This window comes from Simochromis diagramma, unplaced genomic scaffold (assembly GCF_900408965.1).
Source record: "Simochromis diagramma unplaced genomic scaffold, fSimDia1.1 OVJJ01000685.1, whole genome shotgun sequence".
In the NCBI taxonomy this organism is placed as follows: Eukaryota; Metazoa; Chordata; class Actinopteri; order Cichliformes; family Cichlidae; genus Simochromis; species Simochromis diagramma.
Window position 1 is genome coordinate 3,927,765 of NW_024387477.1, and position 14,278 is coordinate 3,942,042.

Sequence of the window (14,278 nt, forward strand, 5' to 3'; positions counted from 1 at the left end):
GATTCTTAGGTAGTCTAGAGTGGACACAGCAGGGGTCAAATGCTTTAAGTGTTGTTTTAACAGACTAGAATTTCTCCTGCTGTGTTACTCCCATCTCTCCCTACTTCTACCCCCAATCCCTTTCCCATGCAGGGAGCAGTGGGCTGTAATCACTAAATTACTGTTTTCAGACTCAGTTCGAGTCACCAAACTGCACAGCTCCCCCACCTCTTTCCCTCTTTGTCTCTCGTGCTCTCTCTCACTCTCTAGCACTCTTTCCCTTTCTCTCTTTGTCCTATTTCATTTGCTCTCTCATGTCGTTCTCTTCCCAGCTCGCCTTCATTATTTATCGTGAAGCCGTCTTACTGTAAGCTGCCTTTATGAGTGGAGGGCTGTGCGGGAGAGAGAAGAGGAAGACAGAGGCAGCCTGGGAGATAGAGGCGAGGGAGAGAGAGGGGAGAGGAGAGGATGGAAAGTTTGGAATATGAAATGAATTTGATTAATGCGCTGCTGATGAAATGATGAAACCACGGGCTTTCGTAATGGGAGCACTGCCCACTTTGCCGTTGCTCAGGCTTCATATCTGTTTATCCATTCTGTCTTCACTTGTGTCGTCTCCGTCTAAAATGGAGCGTACTCCTCTGACAGTAAAACACTTCATTTTTCTAAATCTGTAAGCCTCTTCCTCAGGGGTGGAGGGGTGGCGGCACGAGCTAAGCATTTGCCACCCCCGACTGTTTTGTCTGAGAATTAATATAATTTGTTTAAAAACTTGGACTGAGTCGCAGTGACATCAGAGGTGAGGCATCCTCTCCTCACGGAGGACTCCGTGACAAATGGGTGTCCTTGAGTCAAGCATAGGTAGGAGGCTACACTACTTTCCCTCTGTCCCCGCTTTTTCTTGTGGCATGGGATGCAGGGAGGGGTTTACAGAGGGGTGAGAACCGAGGAAGAGCAAAGAGAGCATGGGAGAAGGAGGGGTTGTCATGGGAACAGACGTGGAGAGGCCTGTGTGAACGAAGAGGCTTGAGACAAAATGACAGGGTGGTGAAGTGACTGAACTTGGGGTAGGCAGGTATTTAAAAAGGGAAAAACAACATAGGCGACATGACAGCGGTGTGGAGATAACGCTCTTGTTTGTGATTCGCTCTTAAAACAAATGCCAGGTGCAGCGCGAGCAGGATATCACAAATAAAAGGCTCCATTCCCTTGTAGGACCGTAAACTGTGTGCTTGTTTGTTTTTCTGTGAAGCAGGGAAAGCTCTAATGCTCACTTACTGCAGGTTGTGCTCTGAGATCCCTCACCATCCTCCCATTAAAGACTCGTCCTTTCTCTCTGTTCTTCTGTTCTCTCTCTTCAGCCGGTCCCGACCAGCCCCACCAGCACCTCACCTACACCCGGTGGAACTTTGGGCATGTCCAAAATGGATGCCCCCAGCATGCAGGACGTCTATATCCTCTCTCCTGTTTCCGGACTCTATAGCACCAGGTCAGCCTCACACACAGGCAGATGCCTGATGATGACCATTACATTGATTATTATGATACGACGATGATGAGTACACTCATGACAGCGGTGATGACAAGCTGTGCTGTCTCTCCCCAGGGAGGAGATGGGTCTGATGTCATGTGACGACATCAGCCGCTACAGCGTTAGCTCCCAGTCGGGCTCTAAAGGTTCAGAGGCGGTCAGTTACTACCTGGACCAGGACAGCGGTCAGTACTTCTCCTTGCTGGAAGGAGATGGACCGCCGGGACCTGACTATGACAGGGGTCGCAATACGGGGGTTCGTCGGCGAGATAAGACCCCTACCCACGGTAAGAGGTCGAGCGTGACCAGGCAGCTTGGATGGAGCAGGAATGGCTCTGGGTCTGTGTTTGTAATGGAAAAAAAAATCATGCTTTCTCCCACAAGTTCTCTCACCTTTTCTTTTCACCATGCTCTCAGAGCTCCTCCTTATATGTTTGTTCATCACCCGCTTCATGGCTCTGCTCCTTTGTGTCATTTTCCGGCGGACACATGTGCCAAAAGCAAAACAAAATCACACGCCAAACAGTCAATCCAAATAAACTGTCTCCAGCTCCCTGTCTGCCCCACCACCTGTGTCCACCCTCGTTCCAGATCACTTCCAAAGCTTCCTGTAATGCACCCTTCCTCTGAGTTTATTCAGGCACAGCTATATGGCATGCAGGATGAGGGTCATTGAAGCTGAGTCAGAAGGCAACATTACTTTATCATCTCTTTAGCGAGGCAGTCTGAGAGCACAGTGGCAAAATGAAACTAATATTAGCGATTACATATGCAAGAATGTCCTCGTATGTTTCATGTGTCGTTTTGTGCCAGGCAAAACAGCATGACAAATCTTTACCAGGATGGTGGCTGAGAAAGAAATGATGGGTTAAAAAAATACCTGTCATGTCAAGTAATGTCAGACATGAGTGCAACAGTATATACTTTAGCAATGTCAATAGCAGCTAACATGCTAGCATGGATATCTATACTATAGTGGAATATGCTAGCATTTTCTATACCTCCAAAGGCAAAGAGAGGGGATTGCTAAATGAAGTTGCAGGACCATGGCATTATGAACAGACAACATGCCTGATTTGAATTTAATCAGTTTCCCTTTCAAAGTCATCTTCTCGTGCACCTCTGGGCCACTTCCAGTGCAGCTGCTATTTTTAGATCGATGTTTGTTTTGTCTCTTCTGCACTGTGCACTTTGTGATCTCACCGTGGACCTCGATTTTTCTAGGAAGGAAACATAAAATTTTTGCTTCAAACTGAACTGTGATCACTGGTGAAAGAAAGTGACCTGTGATACTGTTAGCTGTGTTCGGTTAGAGTCCAAGGTTTCAAGCACAACCAGGAGCATCCTCGTGGTTTTTTGCCTTGTTATGCACAGGTTGTGCAAAGTGACATGTAAAGCTATAAACCCAGCTTTCAACTGCCACATCCTGGAATACCTGCCGCTGAATATAGCTGAGTTTCTACGGTTTTTCAGTGGATGACAATAAATCTTATACCATTATGCAACATGTTTATTAACCCTTAAACGGGGAAACAGTTTATTCTGCTACTGATTCTTGTTTGGTGTCGTTTCTTGGATTGGATGATTAAAGTCTGAGATAGTGGCAATTTAACAGTTTATTCGTTTAACAAAGGGGGGCCTCAGTAGCTGTGGATAAACCGAACACAGGCACAAACGCCTGAGACCTCCTCCTCATGATGGCCACCAGCTTGGCCCCACACTGCTGTGAGATGGCATCGTGAGTCACCCAGCAGGGTTGTGTTGTTTACAGAATATTTGTGGCCAACATTGTTTGGCATCGGCAGGAAGGATCTGGCACGTTTTCAGGTATTAGTACTGGACTGCAAATGATTGACAAAGCAGCCAAAGTCCTAAGAAAAACTTTGATAGACCTCAAGAAAGGCTGGAGAACTATTGCTCAAGGCCACTTTTAAAAATTGCACAAAAATCGGACTCCTTGGAAGCAAAATATAAAGAAATGAGTGACTCAAGACACCGTCAAGCTTTGTTGAAATACGAATGAAATTAAGTGACAACAAAATATAAATTCAGCCTAATTACGGGGCCTTACTCGACACTCGCCTTGCAAGCTGTGTAAGTCCCCCGAGAGTCTGCGTAACCCCCTACCTGCACACACCTTCGCTCCCACCTGTCTGCCCCACCAGCTGTGTCCCACTCTGTCTCTTAGTCGCTACGTCCTGCAAAACACCCCACCTCCAGTTCCTCCCCCATAGCAGACTATCTGATTGATGATTGGTACTTCCAGGTGACCTCAGACCCGTTTCCATGCCTCCCGAATATAACTGGATGGCCGAGGCCAAGGAACCCAGCATGGGCAAGAGAGGGAGCCGAGGTACACACACACAAACACCTATACATGCTAAAGCACAGCCCTCACACACACTGTTCAGACTGGTGCTTTGCTTCATACTCAGCTCAACACATTTCAGCTCATCTTCTGGTTATCCATGGTGGTGTGGTTGTGTGAGGATACATATCTACCAGGTATGTATCTGACAGGGTGAAAAACGAACATAAATGCAAAGCGACTGCATTTATACAGCTGCCCTGGAAATGTGGATATTTCAATGTTCCCGATTTTACCCAGCTTCACCTTTTTTTGCGGCAAGACTCAATTTGTATTCAGCTGGGGATCCACAACTCTGCCATCAGAGAGTCTATGAATAATATTAAAGCACAATACAAATGTTGGGGTTCTGCCCTTCTCCCTCTCCTTCTCGTTCTCTCTGTAACTTTTTCGTTTTCTAATATTTAAGTGTTCGGATAAGAAGAAAATTAGGTAAGATGCATTGTCTATGTGGAGCCAAAGCAGTATAAAACTTTCTGTGACCAACAAGATTTAGTTGTTGTGGTGCCTCCCAAATCAACATAATCACTGCAGACAGATTAGATGTATGTCCCCAGCTGTGGCGCCATATCAGATGCAACAGCTCTGAGGCACTTTTATCCTTTTCTGTTGGGTTTTTATCTGTAAGGGTCTATTCAGTCTTGTCTGTTTCCGCTCTGCTCAGGGCTTCTCCTTTGACTCTTATATGCTATCTCCCCCCCCTCTGTGGTTTTCCTCTTACTGTCATCCAATCTATCGATCCTGTCCATCATCTAATGTCCATGTCCCTTCAATCCCCCTCCTCTTCCATACAGATTCAGACAACTCCCTCCTGCGCTACCTTAGTGACGACAAGATCCTGGTGATCGAGGAAGAACCCGAGGGTCCGAGCAGAGAAAGCCGCCGGGATTCCACCAGACGCTCGAGGCGTAAGAGCCGTAATCCCAGCAGCCCTAGTTTTCCCATCAGCCCCTCCATGCTGTCCTCCACCCTGCGCCTAGACCAGCCACCTGAAGCTTTGCCTGTAAGTACATTAGTTTTGAACATTTATTGTTGCCTTAAAATACAGGGCGAGTAAGTTATATCCACCTTCATCAGGACACAAGCTATTTTAAAACAGACTGTGTCCAAGTGAAACAACTGTCCCATGGTCAAACCAATTTAGACTGACATTCTTGATAGAGCCTTATAGTCATATGGAGAACATATAAAGGAGCCAAAGAGAGGGGAAGTCCACTTTGCTGTCAGCACAAAATTCAAAAGCCAGCATCTGATGACATTTGTAGACATTAATGAATGCATGACATTTGTGAAGGCACCATTAATCCTGGACGTATACAGAATTTTTGGAGCAACACGTGCTGTCATCCAGATAATGTCAGTTGAAGAAGAGGAAACCAAAACACATTTACACATCTTAAATCAGCATGCTCAAAACACAAAGAGCTTCAGGGTTAAAGTAACCTGCATTCAAGAAAACATAAACTTTTCAAAACTAAATTAAATGGTGCTGGAGCCTATCGAAGCTGGCAAGGAGCAAGAGGCACACAGAGATGGAAAACCATTCATCCTCACATCTACACCTAGGGCCACGTTACAATCACCACTTATCTGTGGACTGGGGGAGGAAACTCAGGCCCGAGCCGGCCAGTGGATTCGAACCCAAGGTCTTCCGTTGCTCCACTGCTAACCAGCGTTGCTCTATCATCTACAAAAGTAGCAATTATTGTTCAAAAAGTAACAAGCAATTATATTTCTGACTTGATTCTTGATTTTCTGTTTCCTGATAATTAATTTCCAGATGTATTTGATGTCTGACATTAACCATGGAAGAGAAAGGCCTGGTACTGATAGAAAGGTGCACACAGCGCATCACAGTTTGTTGTTGTCCAACAGACAACAACACGTGAGAGCATGTGAGCATCAGAACTGGACCACAGAGAAATGGAAAAAACATGATGAATCGTGTTTTCTTTTATATTTCGTGGATGGCCAAGTGCATGTGCGTCACTTACGTGAGGATCACCTGGCACCAGGATGCACTGTGGGAAGAAGACGAGCCGGCGGAGGCAGGATGATGCTTGGAGTAATGTTCTGCTGGGAAACCTTGGGTCCTCCCATCCATGTGGATGTTACTTTGACCTGTACCACCTACCTGAGCATTGTTGCAGACCATAAACACCCTTTCATGGAAACTGTATTCCCTAAAGGCTGTGGCCTCTTTCAGCAAGATAGGGCGCCCTGCCACAAAGCAGGAATAGTTCAGGAATGGTTGGAGGAGCACAACGAGTTTGAAGAGTTGACTTGGTCTCCAAATTCCACCGATCTCAATCAAATCGAGCGTCTGTGGGTCCACCCTTCATGATCCACGAAGCCCCTACAGGGTTTTTACAGTCTGTTGCTAACAACAACGGTGCCAGACACCACAGCACCGTTTCAGGGGTCTAGTGGAGTCCATGACTCGACCAACACATTATTAGGCAGGTGGTCAGAATATTATGCCTGATCAGTGTATTATTCAAGTTTGAACATTTCCTAATAAATATGTTATTTACTTTGTTTTACTAACTTTTTTCAGACTACAGTGCTGAGCTGTTTAAGATTATTGAGCCATTTTTAAACACTAAACTACTGATAGACACCAATTTAAAGGTTTACACCAGGGCCGGTGTCCTGCAGGTTTTAGATCTCACCCTGGGTCAACACACCTGAATCAAATGATTAGTTCATTACCAGGCCTCTGGAGAACTTCAAGACATGTTGAGGAGGTAATCTATCCATTTAAATCAGCTGTGTTGGATCAAGGGCACATCTAAAACCTGCAGGACACCGGCCCTCGAGGCCTGGAGTTCCCCCACCCCTGGTTTACACCATTGTTAGGATTTACTGGTCTTAGGACTAGGTTTTTCTAAAACAGGGTTAAGAAACGCACTGAAACAAAACACTGACGTGTTACCTTCATTTTTGTTAACTTTAATGCTTGTGTATTTCTAGCCAAACCTTTCTCCTTATTATCAAACATCAGATATGTCTGGAAATTAAGTATCAAGTGCTAAAATGATCAGAAAATAAGCAACAAGCAACAAGAGTTTGGAGAAACAGAAAAGAGTTTCAGAAGCGAAGCAGAAAAATAAATAAGATTAATAAACAATCAAAATCAAAGATGTAAATGAAAAATCTTCAGAGGAACCACTGAGTGTAGCGGAAGCTTTATTATTAGTGAATAACACATCACAAAGCTGATCAAAAGCATTAAGTCATAACTACAATTGCTTGTTCTTATCATCAGAGGCATCTGGGCCTCTGAGAAGGGACCTGCCGGTGGCTGTAGGACAGATCGCGGTGTTCGCACCTTCTGACATGCTGTCGGTTGTGTTTGTGTGCATTTGTCAGGTAGAGGACACAGAGGAGAGCGACAATGATAAGTGTTATTGCACGGCCGTCAGCATCGCCCATGACGAGAAAGACAGTGACACCGAAGCACTCCCCTCCATAGCTCATATGTTTCTCCCGTGCACAACAAGCTCACATGCACGCGGCTACGCGCAAAACAAACGAGCATACAAGGAGGGCATTTGTATGCAGGGTAGCCATCTCACGACTCATCCTAACTCATCCTAATATCCCCCATCTCCTCAGACACGCCTGGGTCTAAATAGGAGTTTATTCTGAATAAACACACACGCACCCGTGCGCACACACAGGAGCACGTATCCCTGTGAGTAGGTGTATGACTCAGCATCAGCTAGACCAATTACAAGCTCAACTGACAGACTGTGCTTAAAACACTACGCACGCAAACACAAACACGCACACACACCACACGGCAAGCTAACAGCTTAGCTCACACCGGCCCTCTCTAACCCTCTCGGCTGCGTGTTTCTCACGGTGGTGAGTCATACCTGTTTGGTGGGACATGAAGTATACCATCCTGCACTAACAAGCATATGCTAACCTAAATGACCCGTGGGTTTTGTCTGTCTCATTTCCTCTGTCTGATTCGTTTCTATCATAGCAACAGTTTGGCAAATGTCACACAAACTGAACGGCAGACATTTAGAAGATTTTTTGTTTTGTTTTGTTTTTTAGTTTTTGCACATTTTTTACAGTGCATGCCATTAGATTGCCCATACAGGTGAAGTATTCTTCATATCATGTACTGTAAGATGTGCAGTGTATAAGGCTAGCAAAAGAACGTGCAACGGTACTTGTGTTGCAAAATCTCCTGGAAGACTGCAAGGATTATGAGATAATGAAACCCCAACTGAGCCCCTGCTCTCCAGCAACAAATGCTCCTAATGATCTCGTCGCACTGTGGCTCAGGATCTGAGGATCCCTTGAGCACAAAAAGCTGCACAAGTAGTCCCATTTGTTTAAGAAGAATATTTTGTGATAATGGGTTTTTAAAAAATAGATGTTTTTAAAGGACACCACAAGTGAATTCACTGAGCTGCAACTAGATTTTTATAGTTAGGTCCATACGTGTTTGACATTGTCACAATTTTTGTAATTTTGCCTCTCTACACCACCTCGGTGAATTTTAAATCCAACAGGCTAAATGTGGTTGAAGTGTATCCTTCAACTTTATTTCAAGGGTTTTTTACAAAAGTACTGTATTAACTGTTCAGAAATTACAGACATTTTTCCACGCAGACCTGCATTTTCAGAGGCTTAAAAGTATTTTGGCAATTCACTGACAAGGGGTTTTGCTGCCAGATGATCTTCCTTCATTATTCCATAAACAATTAGCCAAATTATAGATTAGTATTGATCTTATGTGTTCAAGGGGTATTTGGTAGCTTTTCCCTGAACTCTTAATATGAGGTACAAAGAGATGTTAATGCACATGAAGGAGGGCCTTATTGGGCTGAAAAAAACTATTTAGGAAGATGGGAAAAAGCTTCTAGTACAATCTGGTTATTCTTTAATATAAGGAATGCATTGGAAAACTCAGCAAGAAAGACCACAGGAGACAACTAAAGACTGGAGGTTTCTTTACTTGGTTGGCTTCACAACCTCTAACCAAGTCAAGAAACCTCTTGAGGAGGAAGGTGTGTCATTGCCAAAGTCTACAATCAAGAGATGCATTCATGAATAGAAATACAGAGGGTTTAACACCAAGGTGAAAACCACTGATTACACATCTAAGAGAACACCTAAAAGAGTTTGACCACATCCTCCGTCTAACATGGTGGAGGCAATATTATGGCATGGGCATGTATGGACACCAGTGACCCGGACTAGTGTTTATTGATGATGTGACGTCTCATAGAAACAACGGGGTGAATTGTGAAGTGCGCAGGGCTGCACACTCTCTCCTCATATTCAGTCGAGTGCTGCAAAACTGATCAGGCAGCACTTCACGGTGCAAATAGCGAGCGTGCTGCAAAGCCAAGAGATTCACAAGGTAAAGAAATGTGACATCCTTCAATGACCAAGTCAATCAATGACAGCCGAAGAGAAAAGTGGCAACAACTGCAGTAAAGGCCTGGCAAAGTCTGCACTTTAATAATTGTTTGGTATTTTCATTAAAAATCCTCTGCAGTGGTGCATGAAGCAAAATTACAAAATTAGCATTACTGTCCAAATACTTATGAACCAAACCCATTGCTTAAGTAAAAAAAATCAAAATCCTACTTTAGTGGCCTGGGAGTATAAATTTTTTAGGATCAAAACATATTTAAAGTGGTTACAACAAAGTGGTTTATAATGCAAAATGTCACTTTTCAGGAGCATATATCTATTATATTACTGGGACACTCTCCCCCTTCAGGTCATTATGTTTGTGGTGTTATAATTGGGAGCAATTCTCGTAACACTGCAGTTAGCCACAAATAGTTTGCCTGCAGACTTGACTGCAACATAAAACAATTCAGTAAAAAAAGGCAGTGCAGCGCTGATGAGTCTTGATCCTCAGCTTTGCTGTGATCCTCATGTTATAGAGTCTAGTAACTGTGGTGTTTTCATTTTAGCTGTTATTCATTCATTTATACAGTGCAGTGTAAATATGCGTGCAGAATTATGGAAGGTTTCAGAGGTTATTTAATGATTTTTATTTCTTTTTCAGAGAGGTGCAGACACACTGAGGGCAGACACAACAGACAGGTGAGTTTGTGTCTGTGGTTGTTCGGCGGTTTCACCGCTTGCTTGTGATTGGTGGAAGAGGTTGTGAGAGTCATTTGTGCTGACTTTCAGCTCTGTGCCTTCTTGTAGGTACTCGGGCTCAGGAAGCTCGGGAGCCGCCTCCATGAGGAAGGTGAGGGGGAAAACAGTGCTAAGGGGACTGGCTTTATATTTCTTAACATGCTTTATTATGATGGGATTTTTCAAGCAGCACTGCCTTCAGTATACTGATTCTGACTCTGGCACCATTTTAATGAAGTGACAGTTACATCAACAATCTCCTAGCAACCGCATCTCGCTGTTACACGGAGATCAATTATGTCTTAATCGCTGAACATACAGCCAGACAGGAGCAGGAGAGATTTCTGAGATTAAATCAATTTAGCACTTCTTTAATTGAATAAAAAGATAACAGTCGGGTAAGTTGAATTGGTTTCCATTTTTAGGCTACTGTGGCACAGGGAGCTGCTTTAGTCATTAGCCCCAGTCTTTTCTCTAAAGCAACATGAGTTGTCGTGTACAGTGACTAACCTTGTTTGACTGTAAACAGACAAACAAATAGCTGCTAGGCTTGATCATTTGTGTTAGTACTAATGCTATCACCTAAACACGCATTAGCTTCTTTGATCTACAGTTTTTTTTATGTAGAAAACTCTTGTGGGAAAATCATTTGGGTGCAGCAGGCTGACCTTAAACACCTATACATGACTGAGCCTGACTGAGAGTGCAGACAAAGGTCTGCATGGATAAAGTCCAACTCTTCTGAGCTTCAGAGTTTGGGCCACAGCCTTCTGGCCAGCTGTACAAACATCCAAGGATCAAAACCAAAAGAGCAAAAAACTCATTTATTCTCAAGGCGGTAGTCTAGCCACTGGTGTCATACTTGGACTTGGGTGATGGAATGCACAGATATATAAAACAATTGCATTTTACTCTATGCAAATCATGGTTTACAGCTACTGACATCCAAAAGGGACTGAAAGAATCAATTTATGTCCACTGTGAGCGACCGTCTTTGAACAGAGGCGGTGGCTTACGACACCAACTGTCTGCCATCTATAATCCAGTTCTGAGATCCTTCCCCAGACACCTTAACGCCCACTCACATCCTGGGACATCTGACCTCAGGATATCACATGATAGGGTGGGGTTAGGTTTCACAATGAGCTCACCCGAAACCTTGGCTGCTTGTGACCCACACCCGTTTTCACACCTTGGCTCATGTGATTAGGTAGAGGATCATTAGGGCGTCCATTGTCCCTCTTGAGGAGGGCACACTCCCACAGGGCTTAAATCTGGGACTTTCCAGCATTTGTCCCTAGAACCGAAGAAGCTTCTTGGATGAGAGGTGAAACGTCTTCAAGCAACTTAAAGAAATCTAGACGCTTTTCTTTCCAAGCTCCTTAGACTTTTCATTAGATAGCAAAATAGCTCAATTTAAACATTTGATATGTTTCCTATGTTCTGTGGTGATTAAAACATACCTTTATGAGACTTGCAAATCACTCCAATCCACTTTGACATTTTATACAAGATCCCAACTTTTTTGGAGTTAGACTTGTATTTTATTAAATTACTAAAAGTCTAAAAGAAGAGCAGTCCTGACCTCTTTGGCACACAGGTTATTACTGATTGTAGGTCACTTCATGCCCTCTGGTAGGTTTAGCCTTGTGCCCTGTGCCTGTAATCCTCTTCGGAGTGTGCCTGATGAAATTTTGAAAAAATCAGCTAAACATTGCGGTGTGAGCTAGCCGCTTAGCTGTGTGGTACATCCATTAAACAACCACAGACTTTCTCTCTAATATCTTTCTTTTTTCCCCCATCTAGTCTTTCCATTACACCTCCCTAAGAACGAAAACCAAAAAGAGAAGTAAAGGTAGGTACTTTTCTCTTTTATTTTCCAGTGTAGGATCTTCACAGTAACACACTGCAGTGCTGCATGTATGGGAGCACTTGAGGCCCCGTGATTTACCCTGAAAATGTGTCTAAACTCCAGACATGATCACTCATCACTGTGAGATAATGACAGGGGTTAAAATTCTCCCAGAGATAAAGAATAGACTCCTAACATTTGGATTTCATTTGTTAGCATTAGCAACTTCAAATACTGATTACATGTTAGCACACACAGAGTACTTATTTTCACTGTCAGACCTTCAGGATTCTTGGTCTTTCTTCTCTCCCTCGCTAGGTTCCCTCACTAGTGCCAGTCGAAGGAGAATCTCCTGTAAGGATCTCGGCCACGGTGACTGTGAAGGCTGGCTATGGAAAAAGAAGGACGCTAAAGGCTACTTCACCCAAAAATGGAGGAAGTACTGGTTTATCCTCAAAGAGTCTTGTCTCTACTGGTACACCAACCAAAACGTAAGGCATTACATTAAAAAACACAGCAATTTTGCCGTACTTATTGTTGCCAGAACTAATGAACACCAGCTAGTTGTCACAGTTTCAACACAAAACTTCACCAGTCCACATATGAAGTGTAATGCAGTGTCTAATACAGATACATTATTATATTTCAAATGACTATAATGGCTCTCTTTCAAATTAGAGACCAAATTAGATTTTTGAATAAAAAACAAAAACACCATATGAGGCATTATTAATAGCATATAGCAATGAGTGCTACAGGATATTAATGTTAATGATTTTTTCTTCAGTTTTGAGGCTTTTCTTTCTTATTTATGAGGTTCTGCTGAAATCAGGTTTACATCTCCTCTGTCTGTTTCAGACAAACATTTGACAAAACATCATCTTACTTCCTTTCATTTGGCTGTGTTGTGTAGTTTTGGCTATAGAACCAGCCAAAGTAATAATGAGGATACTAGTAAAAACAAGAAGCCAGGTGACACATAAAGACAACATGCAGAACCAGAAGTACACCGACACAAAGATGACTTGTCGGGTGATTTGTGAGGTGACAGATGTCGACGGTCTGCCTGTCCGTGCTGGAGTACAGTTCAGAGTTGACATGAACCTTTTCATTTGACATAGAAAGTGTGCATGTGACCATAATTTTAATACAAATGGAACCCCATACTGTTCCTGTAATGAAATCTTCTCATAAAATCAAGAAAAAAAGGCTAATATCATTTCTACATCTCTGTCGCCGTGTCTTATAATTGGACTGCAACTAGAAAATGCATAATTTAGTCAATTAAAATAAAATAATACTTTTTTCAATTGAAAAATTTCATTACAAAAAAAATGTAAACAAAAAATTAATTTAATGTTTTACAGCAAAGTACTGAAACAATTTCTCGCTGATTTTGGTCCGTATTGACATGACAGCAACACACAGTTGTCTGTGAACGATATCTGGTGAATGTGGAGGCCATTTGATAGTCACGTTTAAGAAACCAGTTTAAGATCGTTCGGTTGATCTCATTATCCATCAGAAGATGGGGACATTGTGGTTATAAAGGGATGGACATGAACAATACCCGGGTAGGCTGTGGTGTTTAAACAATGCTCTCTTGGTACGAAGGGGCCCAAAGTGTACCAAGAAATCCTCCTCTACACCACTACCAGCAGATGAGACGAGGCAGGATGGATCCATGCTTTCATGCTGTTTATGCCAAATTATGACACTGTTATCTGTAGCAGCAGAAATCGAGACTCAGGAGACCAGGCAAATTCTTTCCAATCGTCTGTTGTCCAATTTTGATTTGCCTGTGTGAATTGCAGCCTCATTTACCTGTTGTTAGCTAACAGGAGTGGCGCCGGGTCTGGTCTTCTGCTGCTTACTGTTGCCTTCCTATCAGCTCGAAGTAGTCTGGCTAGTCTTCCACCTTTGACATGTTTTCGCTTTTTCAGACCTTTGTCCTTAAACCCTAAAGACAGCTGTAAGGGGAAAATCCCAGTAGATTAGCGGTTTTGCACCAACGACCATGCCATGGTCAAAGTCACCTAAATCAGTTTAAATGAGTCACTTAAATGAACTTCAGCAGGCTGGCTTGACCATGCCTACATGCCTAAATGAACAGAGTTGCTGCAATGTGGTTGTGTACCTAATAAATTGACCAGTTAGTGTATAAGTGAAATATTTTGAAACCAAAATCTCATCGAGACGAAATTAACAGTGGATGAGTTTGTTTATGCAGAAGATTTTATCTCCATGTTCTGGCTATGATAGTCATAGCTTGTCTTTTTAATGTTAAGTGGGAAAAGGACTTTATCCCAGCCAATGTAAACAACATATGTTGTTTTCATATGCTTGACTAGAGTCTTAGTATCCCAAATAAAATTGGTATGCATGACATTTTGTTCTGTGTGTTGATGCTGTACCACCACTCTCC

General features: G+C 43.1%; 1 protein-coding gene across 3 annotated transcripts in view; it reads left to right on the top strand.

The window, feature by feature from the left end:
• si:ch211-26b3.4 (connector enhancer of kinase suppressor of ras 2) overlaps positions 1-14,278 on the top strand; it is a 64,364-nt gene that overhangs the window by 41,226 nt on the left and 8,860 nt on the right. For 2 of the 3 annotated variants that reach the window (XM_040015591.1, XM_040015592.1), the window contains exons 10-17: positions 1,341-1,468; positions 1,586-1,797; positions 3,777-3,863; positions 4,673-4,881; positions 9,925-9,962; positions 10,071-10,113; positions 11,808-11,856; positions 12,172-12,344. In XM_040015591.1, the coding sequence (XP_039871525.1) occupies positions 1,341-1,468; positions 1,586-1,797; positions 3,777-3,863; positions 4,673-4,881; positions 9,925-9,962; positions 10,071-10,113; positions 11,808-11,856; positions 12,172-12,344 (939 nt within the window). The remainder of the gene's footprint in view (positions 1-1,340; positions 1,469-1,585; positions 1,798-3,776; positions 3,864-4,672; positions 4,882-9,924; positions 9,963-10,070; positions 10,114-11,807; positions 11,857-12,171; positions 12,345-14,278) is intronic. The other variant, XM_040015593.1, reaches the window with a different exon arrangement.